At 40.1% G+C, this 22730-nt stretch overlaps 2 protein-coding genes and 1 long non-coding RNA gene across 5 annotated transcripts in view; 2 read left to right on the plus strand and 1 right to left on the minus strand.

Moving 5' to 3' along the window:
* Positions 1-22730, minus strand: part of LOC144067784 (uncharacterized) — a 121811-nt gene that overhangs the window by 76621 nt on the left and 22460 nt on the right. The gene's annotated exons all lie outside the window — the stretch shown is intronic.
* paxbp1 (PAX3 and PAX7 binding protein 1) lies at positions 1924-8932 on the plus strand. The gene is made up of 18 exons (XM_077592532.1): positions 1924-2357; positions 2837-2947; positions 3082-3282; positions 3419-3640; positions 3706-3806; positions 3919-4133; positions 4367-4556; positions 5721-5844; positions 6456-6558; positions 6631-6746; positions 6824-7023; positions 7102-7249; positions 7359-7480; positions 7553-7629; positions 7698-7764; positions 7984-8130; positions 8210-8364; positions 8439-8932. The coding sequence occupies exons 1-18, from the start codon at positions 2054-2056 to the stop codon at positions 8557-8559; spliced, it is 2724 nt and encodes a 907-aa protein (XP_077448658.1). The 5' UTR covers positions 1924-2053; the 3' UTR covers positions 8560-8932.
* slc7a1a (solute carrier family 7 member 1a) lies at positions 9269-22719 on the plus strand. 3 transcript variants are annotated; one of them, XM_077592506.1, is made up of 14 exons: positions 9269-9411; positions 12049-12233; positions 14719-14990; positions 15064-15246; positions 15838-15996; positions 16068-16245; positions 16616-16749; positions 17960-18182; positions 18556-18695; positions 19778-19880; positions 20286-20479; positions 20746-20897; positions 20986-21094; positions 21191-22719. In XM_077592506.1, the coding sequence occupies exons 3-14, from the start codon at positions 14810-14812 to the stop codon at positions 21367-21369; spliced, it is 1935 nt and encodes a 644-aa protein (XP_077448632.1). In that variant the 5' UTR covers positions 9269-9411; positions 12049-12233; positions 14719-14809; the 3' UTR covers positions 21370-22719. The 3 variants fall into 3 exon arrangements, with proteins under 3 accessions (XP_077448632.1, XP_077448633.1, XP_077448631.1); XM_077592507.1 differs by lacking the exon at positions 12049-12233; XM_077592505.1 differs by lacking the exon at positions 9269-9411 and having other exon boundaries at positions 11951-12233.

Raw genomic sequence — 22730 nt, forward strand, 5'->3', positions numbered from 1 at the left:
CTCTCGACTATGAAAACACGACTGCTTTAATCCTGCTTTAAAAAAAACCGGACTCATTCATTAAATTTGACATCCCAATTTTCTCCGAGCTACCAAACATAACCTTGCATTAATGAAAGTATTTAGTTAAAGGTGAAAGGTGAAGCTCCCATTGCCCTTTAATTACAGTGGCACTTACCCAACCTCCAAAAAAATAATATCTCTATCTTCATTACCTCAAGACATGCACTCTGTGTATTTAATAAGCCAGGGTATCCAACCCTTGTGCTGGTTCCATCAGTGCAAATCAAACCGTGGACTTCAATCACATTTTCAGTTGATGTGGGCAGATTAAATTATTATCAGTACTTCTCAGCAGTTGACATTACAAGTAACTAAATCATGAAATATCTTTTCCATTAAATTAAGTCAATGAAACATCACATATAGATATGGAGGCTACTTGATCACCCTTTCTAACTGAACCATTGATGCTATCTATATTCTTGCTGGTTTGCAGCAGATACTGACTGCATCAGGAAATGTCATTGTATTTTATTAGCATTCATACATGAATAAACTTTGAGTCGTACCCTTAGCCCCAGAAAAGTAACATTAGTTTCTATTGGAAAGTGTAAGAGTGCCCCCAAGTGTCTATTGGGTAATGTCAAATCTCTGCTTAATAAAAATCCTTTGCAGATAGGATTCTAGAATTGTCTCGGCAAAAACTCAGTCTGAATGGTAATTTTTTTTTTACATAGAATGTTATTTTAAAAAAAGCATTCAATAAATATAATAATATTAGATAAAATGAAATGTGTGAGCAGCAGCAGGGGCGGAACTAAAAATCATGCATGATCATGTGCAGAGCTTTAATAATTTGTTAAACCTATCATATTTGACATCAAAATCTACTCTGGCCCCCTTGATGATGAACATGTGACAGGAAAAGGGGGGCAAAGGGGTTTACAAACTCACATAGTAAGTAGCACATTAATTGGAAGATATTACAGGGAGTTGCTTTTTCATCCAATTATTGTTTTAATGCCAAAGGGTCATCTGGATTTTAATTAATCACAGCAAATCATTCCAGCTTCCTCTGTGGTGACACTTTAATTTGGTCAGTTATTATCTTGCCGCGGCGTCGACACAGCACGTTGAGTAATGGCTCTGTAATGACCCTCGCTAACTGCATCCTGCATGTCTGCCATTTAATGATGCAAGAGAACAATGTCAAATGTGCAGAATGCATATTGTTTGATCAGAAAGGACATGAGCCCTGTCAACCTTTTTACCGACAGTAACGTGTTTGACACGGTAACATGCATATTGCCGCAATCAAGTGTCATGGGACTTGCTTCTTACATACTCTGCTGATAAGATTATTTTGACTGCAGCCCACCTGTCTCTCGCAATGGTGTATTTCCATTGTCTTATGTGTTGACATTGTTTCAGGAAGGTAACAATACACATTTCTTGGCACATGAGGAAAATGATGTGGATTTATTCTGGTGGAGAATTTATGTTTTTTTTTTAATGAACTGTTACCATGAAGGTTACCAAAGGTTTCAACGTCATGACTTTATGCAGTAAGGGTCAACATTTTAAGATGCATGACTAAATGATACTGCCTTGAAGAGGATAATTAGCTTGGAAAATAAATGAAGTACGCTTGATGAATTTGTTATGGGTGCTTTTGAATGTTTAAAAACTGAATTTCAGTAATCCATTTAAAAAAAGAAAAAGAAAAATGAATAGAAAAGGCTTCATTAAGATTTTTTTCAACTATTTGGCTATACAAACAGTTTATTATTTTAATTGACAAATTATATTTCTGAAAATTACTTTTAGACCATTGCCCTGGGTGTGCGACTGATGCATATATACACGTTTTGAGCAGATGGGGCAGTAATAGGAATGAAAAGGCATTAAATGTGTCGCATTTCCTAGAACGAAGAAGCAGCGCTCCCCGGTGGAAGAAAGTGGCTCACCAGAGAACGGATGTCAATTCTGCAGCATTTGACTACAAGACTACCGATACTTGAAGCATGTTTGATCGCTGCTGAAAACGACAATGTTTAAAAGGATCAAACGCGCAAATTTCCGACGAAGAAACGAGTCCGACGAGGAGGAACGAGAGGAAAATGTGCAGCCGATGCTGGCACCGACGTTGTTCGGGCCTGTTTTAGAAGAAGTCCCTTTCCTGGAGACGTCCAGCGGCAACAACAACGATAGCTCCAGCCCCAAGAGCAATGGCTTCGGGGCCAATTTTAAAAGCTCTAAAGATCTTAAAAGGGACAAGAAGGTGAAAGACGGCGCTGCCTTACTTGGACCCACAAAAGCCAGTTTGCTTAGTTTCGACGATGACGAGGAAGAAGGTACCGCACCGACGCTCATTTTGGCTGACCATGGAAGCTTTGCGAGCCGCCATTTTCACACAGTTATCCTCTTTAGTTTCGAGATCATAACACATATCGACTCTAAATACCCAATTCTGCTATTAAAAAACGATGATCTTACCTAACTATAGTATACATCAGTGGTAGCGTTTGACTCATAAGAAAAAATGTGATGGAATAAAATGGACTACATTGAGAAGGCAATTCTTTGTCATTCTGCCTTCACAAATTCAAAAAACTTAATTTTTCTCTTTCTGATTTCCAATCAGAACGCATTAATTGATGAACGATATATTTTGTCACAGCCCTTAAAAAAACAACGCAAATATACAGTTGCGTTTGTGTGTTTTTATGATGATGATGAATAATAAATCATGTGTTAAGGGGGAAAATCTTATAAAGGTGTCTTGAAAATTATTTCACTGTCTTCCTTCTCGTGTGGTGTTGGTTACAAACAGAAGGACCAGACGTCTTCCGGGTAAAGAAGTCCAATCACAGCAAGAAAATAGTTAAGCAGCTGAAGAAGGAATATAAGGACGACTTGGAGAAGTCTGGCGTTGTCAGAACAGGTGGGCGATTTTTATCACCATTGCCTAACATGCTATTAATCACTGGGGATTGATATAAATTTATAAAGTGTCATTTGGTAGCTACCCTCAGCTTTAGAATATCTTGCTTGACTCTTCTTTCTTTTGCCAAATAGAAACAACGCCTCAGCCTTTTGTCACTGTCAAAGAAGAAGTGGTCATCAAAGTAGAAGATGTTGGCGAACAAGAAATGGAAGTTGATGGTGTTGATGAGCAGAAGGAAGATATGAAGGGAAGTCAATTACAGAGAAGCAGTGGTGGAAACAACACTGGAGCAACATTCAATACACTCTCCTCCCTCAGTACTCTGAAACCTGGTACTACATTGCTTCATATGTTTAATGTGTATAGGTGTTTCTATCTTTAGCCTATTGTTACTCTATAACTATGGTCCTCAAAAAAAAAGTTGCGACGGCTTCATTTTACAAATACTGTGCTCTTCTGTTTTCCCAGGGGAGATCCCTGATGCAGCATTTATTCATGCCGCCAGAAAGCGGCGACAGCTGGCCAGAGAGTTGGGCGGAGACGCCCCGCTTGTTGAGACGGAAACCCCCAAGAAACGCATGGCGCAAGAAGACCAAGACGGAAGCGACGACGAAGACGGGGATGAACAGAGGATTAGTTTCAGCGGCGTCCGCAACAAAACTCAGAGGCAAAAGATCGCAGAAGAGATAGGCACGTTCCCATATAACGTCGAACATCCAGTTTTTCGAGGGGCCTGACCTTCCGCACGCGTGCAGGTATCGAGGGCAGCGACGACGAGGCGCTGGATGGTGGTCACGATGAAGAAGTGAGCCGGTGGGAGCAGGAGCAGATCAGGAAAGGGATCAGCATACCACAGGTAAATAACCACCCACATCAATTTTTTTCAGTGAATTAAATGGTAGCAATCTCTGGTTCACCGTAACACTACCATCATTCCTAAGTGACCAGGTCTTGTCACTCTTCGACAGGTCCAACCAGAGGAGACACCGAGCTACTACCAGAACAGCTACGACACTCATCCTTATGGCGGTGGCTACAATATGCCCTTCACCTACGGTGTAATGCCCCCGCAGGCCGGCAAGATTCCCGGCCTGACTGACGGCGCTGTGGCTCACTTTGGGCTCTCTGTTAGTGACTTATCCCCAGTGTCCATCGATCTGGTAAAGAAACGTCTGCAGGATAGGTAAGAGCAGCCTCGTCATGTCGACCGCTGCCTTCTGTCTGTGCTGTGGTCTCGGGAGACCCCATAAAGCTACATACAGCGCTAACAACTTTTTTTTGGTTGGAGATGAAATATAAAAAAAAGACAACTGCATTCGAGCTTTCTCTTGTGTCTAATGATCTCCTAAAAAGATATGCTTCCCTTGACCTACTTTGTACTCTTTTTTTCTCCCACTGCTTGTTTTGTGTCAATAGGCTCGGTCATATGAATACAGGCCACAACAGCAACGTCAACCGGTACACACAGATCCAAGAAGACCTGGCTGCCTCAGAGAGCGCCATATTACAGCTGGACGGCTCGTCCAATGACAATGCTGATCAATATCAATTCTTGCAAGAGATGCGAGGGTATGTTGGAGACTTGCTTGAGTGTTTCGGTGAAAAGGTAAGGGAGATAATCTGCCCTCTGTTTGTTTAACTTTGTCTTTTTTTTAATCTGAATACATGATTTTTTGAATGATGACAAAACGTATTTTATTATTACTCATTTAAAAGTTGATTGATAGAAAAATATAGGCACTTTTAAATATTTTTGAGCCACTAACACATTGCTGGAAATCTGTCCTTTGACAAAAATTGAATCTGTGATGACACTAGGTCTGTTGCTTGTCAAACAATCAAAATTATTTTCAACATAACATTCCATGACAAACACACACTGCTCTTGTACTTTAGAAGGTGGAAAATTGCTACTTTCACAATGTGAGGGGAAAAGGCAGAAGATTGGGGCTTTTGGTGACTGTTTAAAAGGGTCTAAGTGGGTCTTGGTTTTTTGACAGTCACAACATATAACAATTTAGGGTTACCAAGCTGTCTAAGGGGCTTTCTTCTCACTGACTAAGGTGACATTCCAGTCATTCTCCACTCCCTTTTTACAGTAATAATAAAAGAACACGCCCTCGCCCCCTCAAATTGTCTATCAACTCCGCTTCATTTCCATAGCACTTCAGCAATAAATACAGTTATACATCTGAGACTAAGAAATTTTCCATTCCAAATAAACAAAAGCTCCCTGTATGAAGTTAATAGATGTGAAGCATTACCTATAGTACTGTTACAATTACATATTTTATATAGATTCTGAACTGAATAAGTTTACTGCAGCAAAGCCTGAACAAAGAAATTGGTGAACAGTACTACAGAATCATAAAATTTGCTGACTATTAAATGCGTGTTTAGAACCAAAAGTTTTGTTCTTACAGCACTAACTACTTGAGCAGACTGTGTCTTCTAAACTCACGTTTGCTTTATTTCTAGGTGATTGCAACCAGCATATTAGCACCAGCATTAGGACTTAAAACGGATCCCTGAAATGATAGTGGAATATTGCTTGTTAGTTTATAAACGTATTGGCCTTTTTTTCTGCTGTAATTTACGGCTTCAACCATTAGCAAGTGATTTGCTCTGTCCCCACACTGGCAATATTCCAGCTCCATCATTTTGTCGTACATCACAATCTTCCTTTCCCTCACAGCCACGAGGCGTTTCAATGACTCCAAGCCCTGCTTTTGTGTAGTTCAGAGGTCACAGAAGGCGTCATATGTTTCAGGTGCCCGTCGTCGAGGAGCTGGAGGCTGCCATGCACCAGTTACTAAGGCAACGGGCCTTGCGACTTGTCCAGAGAAGACAGGATGATATAAAAGATGAATCGGCGGAGTTTGCAAGCCTTTCAAGTCAGTCCATCTATAAGGTTTTTATGATTCATTCGAACGGCCTCGTTAGTTTTGTACGTGTGGGCGAGCACTGTGTCTGTATGGTTAGATTTATACCCCCTACTCCCTTTTTAAAAGTGCGGCTCTGTGTGCGAGTGAGCATGCGTATATGGGGGGGTGATGTATCATCCTGAGTCTCGCTATCAGTGGGATTCGGGTAAAGTCACCTTAAGAGGTGACTAGAGTTATCTTGTGAGCTCTGAGTGTCACAAGTATGTTGCAGACAGGTAAGTGAATGGAAATTGATTTACTGTGGGATGGAATGATTAAGGATTTTGCAAGCTGGAATTTATTGCAGGGTGCCCGCAGTATATTTATTACAATAAAAACGACTTTGCTACTAAACAGATGGCACATTGTGATCAATCAAAATGATGTACATCTGAAATCATTATTATTGCTCATCTTAAGTCCAAATATATGTAAGAAATATCCTACATTTACGTGCATAATCAGTCATTTAAAAAAAACTTGATGTCAGTATCACATTTTAAGCAGTGTTAATGTAAGGTGAGGCTATAGGATGATATTATAACTAAACTGGGCCCTCACATCACTCCTGTGTCTTTCAGATAAAGCTGTCATGGCTCCCAGTTTGGATCCATTTGGTCGCGACCGCACATTGTACTTAGAGAGTAGTCGCCAAAGAAGGACAGCGGAAAGGGAAGCCCGAAGGTAAGAAAAGAAAGCTAAAGTCTGAACTCTGCTTTTAATGTAATTGGCCTTTTATTTTAAAAAAAATTTAAGAGCTCGACGGCGTCAAGCGCGAGAGCAGAATGGAAAGTGGGCGGAGCACAAAGAAGGCTGGTCATCCGACGACGAAGAGACGTCTACGGACATCACCAGCTTCGACACGGAGCATGGTATCGAAAATCTCATTGACCAGCTTGTGTGATTAAATAGCAACTGACCCATAGGCTAACTTATTCTTCCTTTCCAGATCGTATCACCAAGGAGTGCAAGAAAGTGTTTGAGGATGTGTTGGAGGACTTCCATTCCCTGGACTACATCAAATCCCAGTTTGAAGTGTGGAGAAGAGACTATGCCGAGTGCTACAAAGATGCTTACATTGGCCTCTGTCTGCCCAAACTCTTCAGTCCCCTAGTTCGACTGGAGCTTATCACATGGAACCCTTTTGAGGTGAGGCCTGTTTTGATTTTGGTTTTAAACTTGCAATGTGGAAATGCTAACATCTACCTTTGCTTGGGCTCTCTATAGGCACCATGTGCAAACTTTGAGTACATGCTCTGGTTTGAGTCGCTTCTATTCTACGGGTTCAAGGAGAACAGCGCATTGCAAAAAGGGGACGGGGACATTGGTCTGCTCCCGGCTATTGTGGAGAAGGTCATCATCACTAAACTGACAGGTACAAGTTTTCCACATTCTAAAAAACTTTTAAAAAGGTGCGATGAAATGGCGACCATGCCAAAAAAAATTAAATGACTGCACTAGTGTAAATTTTACATGACCTTCAGTGTTGTCAGAACAAGTTTGGGACCCGCTATCAAACAGTCAGACGACGCGACTGGTTGGGTTTATTCGCAGACTGATGAAAGGTTACCCTACTGTTCTCCATGGCGACAACCAATACACACGCGTAAGAGCTACTTTACCTACTTTGTTCTGTGTCACTAGCATTCTAAATCTACTCTGTTTTTTGGTTTGTCAGGAGTTGTTAAAAACAGTGGTACTGCGGGTTCGGCGAACACTGGATGAAGATGTTTTTCAGCCACTCTACCCCAAAAAGTATGCTGCACCTTGACTAAAATGGGTGTGGTATTCGTCAGACTAATCACGGTTTTGTTTTTGTTCAGTTTGTTGGAAAACAAGAATGGTGGTCCTTACTTATTCTATCAAAGGCAGTTTTGGACTTGTGTGAAGGTTTGTTGGCAATCTTTCATGTATTTGTAGTTTACTTTAGATCGAATGACACAAGATAGCAGTAAAAATCGACAAGTGGGTCATACGTGCTATATCCAGCCACCAAACATATTTTTTAAGACGTTACTACATTTTTAAAGTGTTATACTTATTAGTTTGTGGCTGGTTCAATGATTATTGTATTCATTTAGTCTCACAATGCTTGTTTTCTCTCCTTAGCTTTTGAGAAACATCTTGCAATGGGAGGGCATTGTCTCCACTTCCTGTCTGAAGGACCTGGCTTTAGACAGCACTTTGAACAGGTACATCCTCTCTGCACTGCAGACCACCGAAGCCAGTGAGGAAGATGTTCTCAAGACCCAAAAGGTAGAATTTTATTTCATTTGTTTTTGGGTCTACCAGGCTGATATTGTAGTAAAGAACTGCTCTTTCCTTTGCCGCACAGGTGGTTTTCTGTTTGCCCGCGCAATGGTTCGCTGGGCTGAAGGGCCAACAGACGCTGCCTCAGTTAGAGCCGTTGTGTCGCTACCTCGCCCATTTAGCCAATTCGTTATACCGCAGCAGCCTTGGGGCGTCTGATATTGAGCGACGTGCGACAAAGTAAGATCCTCTAGTTCCTCCCTAATAGCGTCAATATGATTTCCTCACTATGGGTTTCTGATGCTTTTCCCCAGGGATCACGTGAAAGAGGTTGTCAAGATGCTGATGCATGTGAAGGCTGTCGACCACATCATTTCTGTGGCAGCTCAGCAAGGCATTAAAGACATCAAGTCTCTTTTGGATACCAAGTCGTAGAGCACTGACCTGTTCTATTCATTGTCATTTGCCCCCCTTGCTAAATTGCGCAGACAGGATAAAACACTTGTTTAATTATTGTGAATAATGTATATAACAGTTTGTCTCCATTGTGTCTAATAAACTTGCCTGTAACGCTAACTACAGCCAATAGACTGGACTAAAAATTTGAGGTTAATCGGGCTTAGAAAAATGTTCACTGAAAGATAAGTTAAAAACTGCCTACACATTTCCTCACAAATGTGCAAAGGGTGACTTTTTGCTACAGCACACACAAAGAATCCTGCCGCCAACCCACTTGAAACAGTTGTATTGTTGGAATATTTTTCTTTATCCTTGGTTTGCTTGTGAATAAAGTATACAATTGAAAGTACTGTTATGATTTCCTCCTTGAATTCTTTTAGATAGATAGGCCTCTTGCACCCTCTTGTGCTTTCTTAGAGTAACAAAAATTGCCCAAATGTTACAAATATACATTCTATTGTGCAGTATGAATGCATTGCTTAATTTAATGAATAATCGCTTGGTTAAAAGAAAATGATATTCCTAAAAATTCGTACAATTGATCATCCTAATTTATGAATGGACCCTTTTCTCAAATGATTGTGGAAGACTCCCCCTCCCCAAAACAACGCACCCATATAGTATATCCAGTCAGTCGTCACCACGCCCACTCTGCGTCCCACGTACCAAGTTGGCTAATGTGACGCAATAGTCACTCAAACCCAACACTCGAGTAGTAAGAGACTGATCGGAACAATTTGGACTTTATAAAAGTGTGGCGATCGCGTTTGTATGCATTTCGTGTAAGTTTGGACCAATCTGTAATAGCTTCTGCTGCTAACTGTCTAGGTAAGCAACTTTTTGCATGACTACTACTACCATGTGCACACTCGCACACGATGCATAGAGCCGTCATATTCTGCTGCATGGAACTTTATGTACAGCTTTTCGATCAGGGATACGCCTCTTCATAACTTGGAATCAAATCACAAGCAAAATGAAATAAAGACTTGAGGACTTGATGTTCTCCCAACATGATAATCCGCCCATGCAGACGGTTTTATGGTGGCTTTTTCTTAGGAGGACCACAAAGTGATCAAAACGGTGTATTGCATGTTTTTTTGCGTCTTTGGAATACATAGCAAAGTTATTTGGTTATTAGGGAGAAATTTGTTACTTAAACTAGCACTTCCTTTAAAAGTTACACCCTAATTTTTGAATTAATTTACTGTCATTATTAGTATCCTCATTATTACATATTTTGGTAACTATAATTACACCTTTATGACTGTTAATAAAATCTGAATTATAAATAGAACAGAATGTGCTTTATTCATCCCGCATGGGAGAATTTCACTTGTCATCACCTTGACACAATAAAGACAAATATAGTCATATAAATAAATAACAGTACTATATGCAGCACATAAAAACAAGCAGAATAGTGTTAAACAATCAAATAAGTGCAATTGTTTTCAGAATGGGCAGAGAAGCGACATAGTGGTAAATGATCTGTGCATATTGATGTACTAAAAAAACCTTTTTGTCAAGTAGTGCAATTCGATGTTTACCCAATGGGTGCTACACCCTTGACGTGCACGATACACCCTGCAGCCACCGTCGATTTATGTTGCACTAGCACTGGACTGTATTATATTTAATGGATCTTATGTAACATGCAAAAAAAGTACCCTACCACAAGGGAAACTGCAAGTTTAAAAAATGTAGTATTAAAGACTGTCTCCATACGATAGCTTGTTTGTTCTACAAACTCTGCAGTTCCAAAATATTCGATATTTTTCTTTAAAATGTATGTCAGGTGAGGTCAACGTAAGCTATCTTTGGGCAGCAAGGGACGGAACAGAGCATGATTCAAATGCAATACGTGAGCAAAACCGAGGGGGATGGGAAGCATCTGGAGTGAAAGCAGCAAGTGGTTACACTGCAGACATAAGCGCAACAAATCAAAAAGTACTTTTTTATAACCTGTAATACATTTTCACAACAGAGGACTGACTATGCACCCTAACTAATCCACAATTGAATGTAGGTAAACACCAAATTAATCTTCGTTCCTACAGCTATGTTTTTTTAAATACACTTGAACTCTGTTGACCTTTTGGACGCCACAATATCAAAAGTATCTTATTTATTTCTAGGCTGTCTAATTTTAGCCGCCTTGTCCTGAAAGTGGGTCACCAGTGGTCTGACTGCAGGAATGGGAGATATCCTATATGTTCAGCTATGCACATTTTATGTAAGCTCGTGGCGGCTTTCCAGGTTTAATGGGATGAGAACCGATCAGATTTACTTTAGTGTGCTGCTATACTGATTTTTTTCTCAGTTAAACTACGATCAAATACTCCATTTTAAAAGGGTCACCAGTGGAAGTTTACTCAATATTCACCAGCAGCTTTTTCAAGACAATCACAGACACAGATGGACAAAGTGTACCTAGTCGTCAATTAATAGTAAATTAGATTTTTTAAATGATCTTAGTTCAATGAGCAATGTGACTCTAAAAACGGACACAGCCACAACAATTGAGAACGTGAGAAGAAAGGGGTCACCACCCTTTGGCCTCACCGTGACTATTTTAAGTAGGTGATAAATGAGGCACAATGTATTTTCAATAGTTCCCATTAAGTACTCTGAGGAGTCTGACCTCCTTCCATCTGGATACCAAAACAAGGACACCTTGTAGTTATTGACAGGCTCTGTTTGCAAAGCTAGATTTAGTCTCAGCATTTAGAAAGCATTATGCCCTAATATTATAACCATTGAACAAGTCATATCCAGATCCAATACTCAGTATCCATATCCGCTATTTTTGGCTATCGAATTTGGTCTGATCGGATTGCGTGTGTTTTTAGTGTTTTTTGGCTGCTGAAACTCAAACCACAAGGCAAACATGTCCGCTAAGTCGGATTACTTCTCTTTAGAAACTAATCATAGTAACAGAGCATCTAATATTTGTAAACAGAGCATTTTTTGAGGAGTTGCCCGCAGTGCACACTATAATAAAAAAAATCATTTGTCTTTGACTGGTTGCATTATTTTAGCATTATTTTTACAGTTCTAAAAATATGGGTAGAGGACCAGAGTAATAAACACATTTCAACACAGTGAACATAATGTTCCTGTCCTTTCTGACCCACAGAAATACCTTCCACACAACTCTTTGTTCTGTTTATAGTGTAATCATTACAGCCATCAATCCACGTATTGGTCACGCAGCTGAAAAGAACGATAACTAAATGTCAAGGAGTGTGTTCTCTATGCTGTTATTCGATTGGCTGACAAAACACACACCCAAGTTTCTCACCTGACACACCTCCATCGAAAGGCACTACTAACATCCGTGGAGTCATCAATCACACCATTTACATATTGAAATAACTGTAGATTACCAGACCACTTGGTAAACCTTACAAAAAATGCCCAAACATTATTAAAAGAAAATTATTATTATTATTTTTTTATCAGTGTGTACAGTACCAAACGTCACTCCTGCTTGGAATAGCTGACCCATGTGATTCCCACGGATCCTATTTCGGAACACTAACTCACCGCACGCTCCTCTCAGTAGCTCATTCTATAGTGAAACGTGCAATTTAATCCTGTTTGGCTGAGGTTCCTAGTTGATCAGTTGAAGAAGGTCGGTCTATCAAGTAAGTTATAACACCAGTTCATAGATATTACTCGCTTTCTGTTAGTTTTACTGCTGCTTTGTTAACAACGATTCAGACAGTCCAAATAAACAATGAAAAACTTATGCTACAATTGTTTGTATTTGGAACTTTCTGTGTCTCTGAGGTATTTGCATTGTTAAAAGCTTGCAACTCCAGGTTCTTGCTTTAAGGTGCTTGAAGGTCATTCATGCCGCTTAATTAAACAGACAGATTGCTTTTGATCCAGCACTGTTTCCTAAATTCAGTTACTAAGGGGTTCATGCAGTTCATCAAGATAGTTTTGATTTACTGCGTGTGGCTCTGTAAGTACTCTATGACAGTCAAACTATTTTGGCGCCAGCAAATTTATTTCTTCAGGGAAAGGCTTTTTCATCATTTGTTTATACTGAATTGTTGGCAGATCTTTGCATTTCAGTGACAAAATAAAGTTGTGTTTGTTAGGCATTAAGTCAAGCAATTTAATTTCAAATGATAACTGACCCATAATGAATATAATAGTTTTATAAAATACACAAGATGTGTAGGAAAAGTTTTAGGACTGGTGAACACAGACATTTTTCAAATCCAAATTAAAATTATAAAATTTTCCTGGAGCCATATTCATATTCCCAGAAATTTTTTACTCTTGGCAGGTTGGCAAATATTAGATATGTGATCTGATATCAGATTTTGAACCAACCAGTTATAATAACCATGAGCAAAATGAGTATTGCAATTACATCGCTGCATTTGAGTAAAAACAGTTATGTTTATTCTTTTTGATTTTTTAAAACCAATTTATAGAACACTTGGTAAATATAAAAGCTTCTGCAAAAGTTAATTAGTCATGCAAACTAGGCATGTTATTTGACTCAGTACCAAATAGATAGTATTATGCTTATAGCTTTGCTAGTTGTTCTGCATTACAGGATGAAAACGCAACAAGAGCTATTTGCTGGGTTGCTATTCAGCCCATGTTAAAGGGAAAAAAAATGCATAATTTGGATTTGATATATAGCCTTCATGGAAGCAGTCCCAGAGCTTTTTTGACACACCCTGGTTGCTTTTTTTAGTTCACTTTCAAAATCTGTGCCATGTTGAAGCGGAATATGATGCCTGGGCCTCTTATAATTTGCTCCTAGTGACCTCGGATACACTAAATAGAACCTTCATATCTGACAATCAGGATTTTAATGTATAAGGTCTGTCTGCTATATGCATAACTTATCAACTGCAATGTTCACGTATATCTTTCTTAAAGGATTCAAAGCCCGTAACCTTAAGTCACCCTTGAGAGGAAGTCACTATAGGGTGTGACATAGCTCTGTCGCAGTACAGATGAGATATTGATCTGAATTTAGCCGTTTTTTTCTCCAGCTTAAAAAAAAAAAATTCTGTTCTTCAAGCTCACAAATTTCTGTTACTCAACCTCCCCTTGCATCAACTCAATGGCTAAGGAATGTGGAGGCGATAATAAACCCTTCTTATCATCTAGGGAGTATATTCTAACAACAGCTATGTTGTTTTGCACCAGAAATTGGCTCCAGCACATACAGAATAGCATTTGGAGAATTACAAGACCAAGCCTATAATGCAATCTGTATCAGTGGTTGACCTCCAATTTGTTCCGATAATAAGAACAGCTGAAATAACCACAACGCTAAGAAAAAATATTGTACTGGGAATATTCTACAAACTGAGACTCAGTGTGTTGAACAACATAAAATTTGCGCATGACTTAATATAAAACATTGAGGTCATAATAACTATAACTGCTTGGATGTTGTCGTACATCTTCAATTACACTCAAAGACTATGAAGACTTGCAAAACATCATTTCATCTGGTAAAGAAATACTTTGGAATGTGGGACCATGGTAAAGTCGTATTTCTATGAACTTCAATGCAAAATTAAAGTCATACAAACTCAAGCAGAGATGAGGTTTGTTTTTTGAGTTGTGGAAACTAATGTGCTCCAATTTTAAGTTTACGCTGCGGATAAGCAATTATTAGTGACTTCATAATGAGTCACTTCTGTTGAATATGTACTCTAAAAACAAGATTCTAATGCAGTTGTAGTACCTATGTCACAATTCTTGTATTCATGGGGATTTGCTTCCACGCCTACGAGCTTTATTATGTAACTAACATATGTCAACAACACATCCGGCAATAAAAGGGATTATCCATATGGGCTTTTATATTTTCTGGAAAATTTGCCAAGAAATAATGGATTTGAGATTTGTTATGTAACACAACAGGAAACAGTGTTCTACTTTAGTTAGTCAAGTATGTTCAAACTGTAGATCTGATTGCAAGTGCAGCCGCTAAAATTGTTCCCACAGCAATGTGCCTCTCTGCCAGTGGCTCAAGCTTCTTCTCCTTAACCACTGTATAAAACTGTATGCTTCGAACCCTTGCTCATTTCCACCAGCGGCACCGACCCTCGCATTGTCTTTTACTATAATCCTTCTCTACGCCCTCAGGTGTGCTCTGCTGCTCTCCTGTGATCCCTGAATTGCGGTCAACCGTCTCCGCCTCGCCCGCCTTCCCTTTCCCGCAGTCGGATCAATAACGATGGACAAACTAGTGAGCTTTGGGAAGCAGTTGCTCAGGGTCAAAGTGGTGGACTGTAACACGGAGGATTCCCGTCTGTCGAGATGCCTAAACACTTTAGATCTAGTGGCATTGGGAGTGGGGAGCACGCTGGGGGCCGGCGTCTACGTTCTTGCGGGTGCCGTTGCCCGGGAAAATTCAGGTAACAGTCATCCATAATTTGAAATTTCGATTTTTTTTTTCAAAGCCTATAATTGCGAGTTTTGCCCTCGTAGGTCCCGCCATCGTACTGTCTTTCCTGATTGCCGCTTTAGCATCGGTCTTGGCCGGTTTGTGTTATGCTGAATTTGGAGCCCGCGTTCCCAAGACAGGCTCGGCTTATCTGTACTCTTATGTGACTGTCGGGGAACTCTGGGCCTTCATAACTGGATGGAACCTCATCCTCGCTTATATCATCGGTAAGACATCCTTGCTACCGTAATACATACCAAAGATATCATAGGCCATAAAAGACGAGTAGCAGAATGCCTGATTTCCTTTAAGGAAATTAATTCTGACAATCATTCATAACCTCATCTAACAGAAATGTAAACGTCTAAACAGGTTTGATGCATTTTTCTATGTCGAACTGGAGCCAGGTGGGCAAACTAAATCAGATCTAGAATTATAATCCAATGTCATTCAAATGAGATTGTTTACAAATATGAGAAGAACGATAAGTTAATTTAATGACACAGGTGATCGATAAAAGATCAACTGTTGTAGAATAGTGTTTGCTTCATTTTTCAAAAGTAATACATGAAGAAATAGACATTTTCTTTGTAAGGCTTTTTCCCCCCTAAAAAATTGACCATGTAAAGTAAGACTTTTCCCCCCAAAAAAATATTAAGACTTTTAATTTAAAAAAATGACCACGTATAATAAGGCTTAAAAAAAAACAATTACCATTTATAGTAAGACTTTTTTGCTTTAAAAACTCCTACCCAATCACATTTTCATTTGCTATAGTTTGAACGATAAGTTAATTAACTTAATTTCCTGCAATTTAGGCACTGCTAGTGTGGCCAGAGCATGGAGCGCTACCTTCGATGAATTAATCGGGAAGCGGATAGAGGAGTTCTGCCGAGGGTACATGCACATGAATGCGCCAGGAGTACTGGCACAATATCCCGATTTATTTGCAGTTGTCATTATTATCACCCTCACAGGTAAGAAAAAAAATGATAATCACTTGTTTTGCCTTTCTAACTGTGTTTCCCGATTCCTATTGAAATCTAAGGTCTGTTGGCGTTTGGAGTAAAAGAGTCTGCAATGGTCAACAAGGTTTTTACATGCATCAACATGCTTGTCCTGTTATTCATGGTAATCTCTGGCCTAGTCAAAGGTTCTTTGAAAAACTGGTACCTGGACCCTGATGAAATCCTAAATGCCAGCAATAGTAGTAATTCAAGCCACAAGTAAGTCCACATGCACACACAATTCTTATACTTCCAATTTCTATAATTCCATGAAACATGAGGCAAAACACCTCACAACAATCATTTTAAAAAGTCCAAATTATGATGCAATCAAGGTCCATCGCAACCATTAAAAAGCCAAAATTAACATTTTTGGCACCATCTTTGTGCTTCAATCAAAAAATGCAACAGACTAAATGTATTTTATACTCTAATATACTGTACTGTGAATAATTGTTATTCTAGCCACCTAAAGGATTGGACTATAACATTTTGGACTCATACCCAATCACATTTTCATTTGCTATAGTTTGAAACGTCTCAACCATGCTGCACATAATCAAAGTTCCTTTTTCCCCCCTTTGGCTAGTTTTACAGATGCCTTACCAACCCGAGAGGAACTCGGTGTAGGTGGCTTCATGCCATTTGGTTTCACAGGCGTTCTCTCTGGAGCTGCTACCTGTTTCTATGCTTTCGTTGGATTTGACTGCATAGCAACCACAGGTCAGTGTTGATTTGGTCACCCCTCAGCTCCTCCTCTAATTTCCACGTGGCTAATATCACTTAGTAGAACGACTTTTTTGGGGGGGAAGGGTAACTAGATCTGGATTGAAGATCATATTTCTGCAGCTTGTCCAAACATTTCGCTCAATTACATAAGCGTGGTAAAAAGAAGACATAACGTTCGAAAGTGCTTGGCCCAATACGAACTGTGTGACCCAGGTAACATGAACCACTCGGACAGCCTTCCTTTTATGTACTGTAGCTTCTAATCTGTTCACTCTGTAAAAAGTTTTTTAGGAGCTTCCTTTAGCGGCTGGAGGAAGCTCCTAAAAACCTTTTTGCTAGAGTCTAGCCCATCTTGTCCCACCCCCATATGTCCTGCATTCTAATTGGCTCCTCTGCTGTTAACCCAAAGTAATTATTTGCGTTTTATTTATTATGGGGGTGGGGGGTTAGGTCCAACACATGGCGTTCAGACTTTAGTGTGTGTATTCTGGGTCAGGGGGAGGCTTTGACCTGTCAAAAACAGCGACGGGATCCAGACGGTGTTGTTGCGATGTATTTTTCGACCGCGCAAAAAGTCCCAACTATTCGTTGCAGGAACGCTTTTACGTAATGCCTGTAGTTGAATGGTTGTGTGTTTTACTTTCACTGGCACAAAATAAGCTCCTTGTTCAATTCTGTTGCAAAATGCAGAGGGAAGCATAATCAAATAAGTCGGTTAGCTCTGTTTTCACCATTTTTACTCGGATTTTGCCATCTAAGCTTAGAGTTTAAATATACGTACATTTTGCAACTAAGTAAAACATGCAAAGTATCCAAATGAAAGTGTCAATAAAATTAACTAACCTCAATAAAGCTTGTATTTATTCTTGTTTAATAAGAAACAATAATTGTCCCGAGTCTGCTGTTAATTTATTGATGCCGGTCATGTACACTGACAAGCAGAACAATTACCACAAAAGCTTTGTGTAAAAACTAAACAAATTTTTCATTGTGAGTACCCTGAGGACAGATCATTATTTTCATATGTCGTATATATATGCTTTTGCACCATATTTTATTTTTAGGCTTACCATTACATTTTCCTAACAAATATGTGCTCTAGCTGAATTTTAAGATTCTGAAACACTGACCCAATTTAAGCATTTTAAGTACAAACTTGTACATAATGTTAGGTTGTGTTTGCTTCCCCCCATGATTCCTTCAGGAGAAGAAGCAAAGAACCCTCAGCGGGCTATCCCAATCGGCATTGTGTCGTCGCTGCTCATCTGCTTTGTGGCGTACTTCTGCGTTTCTGGTGCCCTCACTCTCATGATGCCTTATTACCTGCTCGACAGTAATAGCCCCCTGCCGGTGGCCTTTAAGTATGTGGGCTGGGATGGGGCCAAATATGCTGTGGCAGTCGGCTCCCTTTGCGCACTGTCCACCAGGTACAGTCTCTAGGTCTGCTTGTGTATACATATTTTTAAAGTCTTGGCTTGCTAAGAATGTACTGCCATCAATTAGACTGCATGAGATCAGCAAAGGGCAGGCTACATCTTTTCTAAACTTTGTCTTAAGTGCGCGTGTCTAACCTGCACTTGCAGTTTAACCATGTCTTTTGTCTAGAATTACAATACGCAAAACCAAAACTGTTACCGCATGCATTGTACCGTATCATTTCCTACATTGTTTTGTATGTGACTTTGAATGATGTCTGTTGTGTTGACTATTTGAGAGAATATCTCAGCTCTGTGCATCCCATCTCACACATTTACATACTATACTTCTCTTTTCCTGGTGCCCCTGTCCTACATCTGATAGTCTACTAGGCTCTATGTTTCCAATGCCCCGTGTCATCTGGGCTATGGCCAACGACGGGCTGCTTTTCGAGTTCTTGGCCAAGATCAGCCCGCGCAGTAAAACCCCGCTAACAGCAACCCTCACCTCAGGCATGGTGGCAGGTGAGACACTAACACGCATGTTTTCAAAATACATAACAACTGAGCCTGTAACAATATGTGAAATCGTGGGAATCAGACTCACGTATTCTCTATCGGTCTACTGCCACATATTTTTAAGCCAAGTTCAAACTCAATACTCGCAACAAGGCGAGCTGAGATATCAAGACGTTTCCAAATCTTTTTTGTAATGAAAACGGTCAAAAATCATCAATTGAATTTGGATACAAATCAAATCTCCAATTTCTATAGTTTACAGTCCTTATAACATTTTCTGAGTCTTCCTTTTTCATGCTCTTGGCTCTAACATTTGTTTTTTTAAGCACACTGGCAGAAACTAGTACCAAGGCATAAAAAAAGGAATTCCCTAACCCTCTCTTATGTCATCGCTCCTACTCATAGGATAAAATCCATGATGTAAGCATAATAATTGAAGGGTAGAATCGAAATTAGAACGCAGATTGAAGACAAGTCAAATGACATATTCTATATAAGCTTATTCAACTGATCGCCGTGCTCTGAACTATCGCTCGCTTGCCTCCTGACACTTCTACCACCCGTCGCAAGTCCACAACTGGCCATCTGCATCTGTTTCCTGTTGACTAATAATTTCCTTCTCCCACCCGACTGACCTTTTCTAAATCCCCCAATGTGCTCTTCTCATGCCTGTCACCCCAATCTGTTGTTTACCTCCCTGCGCCACCACCCAGTCTGTTGGGTTCCATGTTCCCCCTGCCCCGTATCATCTTTGCCATGGCTCGGGATGGCCTGCTCTTCTCCTTCTTGGCCCGCGTCAGCGAGAGGAAATCCCCCATAACATCCACTATGGCGGCTGGAGTTCTGTCTGGTAAGACAAATAAGGGACGCCTAGATACCTGCATGAGTTGTGTGGGAGTTCACTGAATAATGACTTGCATTACAAAGTATAGGAGAAGTAGTTAGTCAACCATTGAGTGGCCCCATGTACAGTTATAGTATTTGTCATTACGGTAGTTGCAGGGGATAGGAAACTTACAAGAGTACTAGACGTAGTGACAATTTTTAACATTTGTTGTCACTTTCAAATGCTTGTTCTCCCTTTCCAGCTGTGATGGCATTTCTCTTTGACCTGAAAGATCTGGTGGACCTAATGTCCATTGGTACACTGCTGGCCTATACGCTAGTGGCCGCCTGTGTCTTGGTACTAAGGTACGTGGAGTACTCGTAGAAAATAGTTTGCAAAAGTTCATCAACATTCGTCATAAGAGCAACACACAGAATAGCTTTGTTTTGTCAATCTTGCGAATTTTGCCATGGGTGACGAGTCAAAAACGACTAATGTGCACTTCATCAACTCAGCCGCCATGCAGTAGTGCAGCGTCTGCTATCAGACAACCATCATGATTGAGCCATTTCACACCTCATCATCTTTTATCCCGCTGCACAGATTACGACCGGCTTGAACTGTATTTGTGGATATTATGATTGACAGTACTTATGAGCTGGCCTATTGCTTGTCAACGTTAGAGCATGACAGTTTGCTACCGTGAGGCAAGTGGCTGTTGTGGCAATTTTCAGTTTGAATTCTGTTTTGTGTGCCTATTCGATTGGCAGATACCAGCCCGAGCAGACTGCTGTCATGTATCAGATGGCAAATCTGCAGGAGGAGATGGAGCAGAGTGATGGCAGCATGGGAATTCTGCCCGGTGTGGAGGAGAGCATCCGCTTTAGGTCATTGTTCTTCCCAGACAACCTTGAGCCGTCCTCCCTTTCAGGCTTCACGGTCAACATCTGTGCCTTTATTATGGGTACGCAAACACACCTGGCCTACTTTCATGCGTAGAGGCATGAGTATTTATCAGATAGTACTAGTAAATTTGTCATTATTCTAGTACAAATAAATTCGTGATTGAGGGCAGATTCAAACCTGCACGGTTTGGTCTGGCCTGAACCCCCAAAGTTAAGTATAGATTCAGTATGGAGGACAAATCCCTGCAGCAAGCAGAGAGATACAGTACCAGGGTCTGAAAGAGTACAAAAAGAACTCAAGTGTTTTTTGTTCTTTTCTTGGCAGGCCTGCTGATACTACTGTTCAGTGCAATGGCAGTCCATGGAGGCTCAGCTATGTGGAACGTTGTGTTTCTCAGTGTCATCTTCATCGCGTGCCTCCTCCTCACCTCTATTGTCTGGAGACAGCCGCAGAGCAAAACAAAGCTCTCTTTCAAGGTTCCTCTCTTTTGCTCGCTTACAAATTAGCACTGGGTCTAATGACTTCCGGTACAGTGTTACTATTCTGTGAAATTTGGCCTCCAAGGTTCCACTGCTGCCCATTCTTCCAGTGATCAGCATGTTTGTGAATGTCTACCTGATGATGCAGCTGGACAGAGGCACTTGGATACGCTTTTCGGTCTGGATGGCTTTAGGTAAACATCTCTTTTCCATGCACAAGTTGCAAAGATCTGTGACTTGTTAGTTTAAGAGTGTGCACAACAATGACCGCAATATCCGTTCTTCCAAAGGTTTTTTGATCTATTTCTGCTACGGCATCCATCACAGCGTCGAGGCTACAGCGGCCCGTTCGTCTCCCGATACGGAGATGAATGGCTTCAAGCGTGATTCCGTATCCACAACTCCCGAAAAGGAAGCCTTTCTTTACAACAGCATTGTGGTCAGTGAGGACGATGACGGAGAATTGTAGGGAACTTTGTTTTGACCTCTGGCCAGGGAACTGTGTGTCTGTGTAATTTGGACTCAATCAATATATCCAAACTATTCGGGCACAATTCACTAAAGTGAACGCCAAAAATGTCACAATCAAACACGGGCTTGTAAAGCTGAAAGTTTATATATTGAAAATGTTGCTGACATAAAACCCGCTGATTTCAATAGGGCTACTTAACAACTTTCCACACTATTGGGGTTTAACAAAATCAACATAGAACAACATATACAATGAACTAGCCAGACTTTACCACTAAAACAAACATGTTAGACCTGAACTGATGCATAACGAAAAAGCTGACCAATGGCAGGGCTGGATTGAAACCGCTGTACAGCGACTAAATTTGTAGAATTGTACACCTGCCTTACTGTGATGGTAATACCTACTGCATTACTGCAATGTAATTACTTTTGTAACACGTTATGAGTCACAAGACTGAAAATATTTCGTTGGTATACGCCAGTACATTCTATCATTGCCAACTCTTATGTAATGATGTTAAAATGTTCCCCCCGCTTCTGGCAGGACACTCCAACACAAATAGATCATCCCCTGATGTTATTGCTGTCCTTCACTGGCAACACAAATGACTGCACCTGCTAAGGCAGTGGGTCATACAAAGATCAGTGTCCAAAATAAGGTTACAAGTGCTGGTTTTAGTCGTAGTTTGGAAATTAAAGTCCTATCTTTGACAAACGTTGCGTGCATTTTCACAGTGCTGGCAGCTGTGTTCTTTTAGCATTCTTTTGTTTATGGCGTTAATTTAACCAATGTAAAATAATGCATTGTGTAGCATTTATTTTTTCCCTTCTCTTATGATAGACTTTATCCACTTTTGTTTCATTCTATTCATTTCCCCATGCTTGGTTTTCATATTAAAATCATCAGTATTTTTATTTTAAATAGGAAGAATTGGATCCATTTTTGTACAAATGGAGGTTGTAATAACAGTACATTCGCCACAAATATATATGGATTATGGTTGTGTCTTATTTTTAAGACAGAATGGCTAGACTATGAAAAAGAATGTATATATTTTTTGTTTATATTACATCAAGTAAATTATTTGTAAATGTGGGAACGGTGTGTGTTAGGGTATGTCTGAAGTATAAATTGTCTGCGGGTGATTTGGAACCAAAGAGTTTTGTGTTACTGTACATGTGTTCAATAGAATGTAAATCACAGTGTTCACAGTTCTAGAGTAGCAACACAGACAAAAGTTTGGATAATTAGACATTTGTTCTGTTTGCTATCTGATTGTTCAAATAACATGCCAAATGAACATTGTCCTGTACAGTATAAATACAGTTTTTAAAAAGTACAAAATACAGGCTTCT

Source organism: Stigmatopora argus, chromosome 22 (assembly GCF_051989625.1).
Source record: "Stigmatopora argus isolate UIUO_Sarg chromosome 22, RoL_Sarg_1.0, whole genome shotgun sequence".
In the NCBI taxonomy this organism is placed as follows: Eukaryota; Metazoa; Chordata; class Actinopteri; order Syngnathiformes; family Syngnathidae; genus Stigmatopora; species Stigmatopora argus.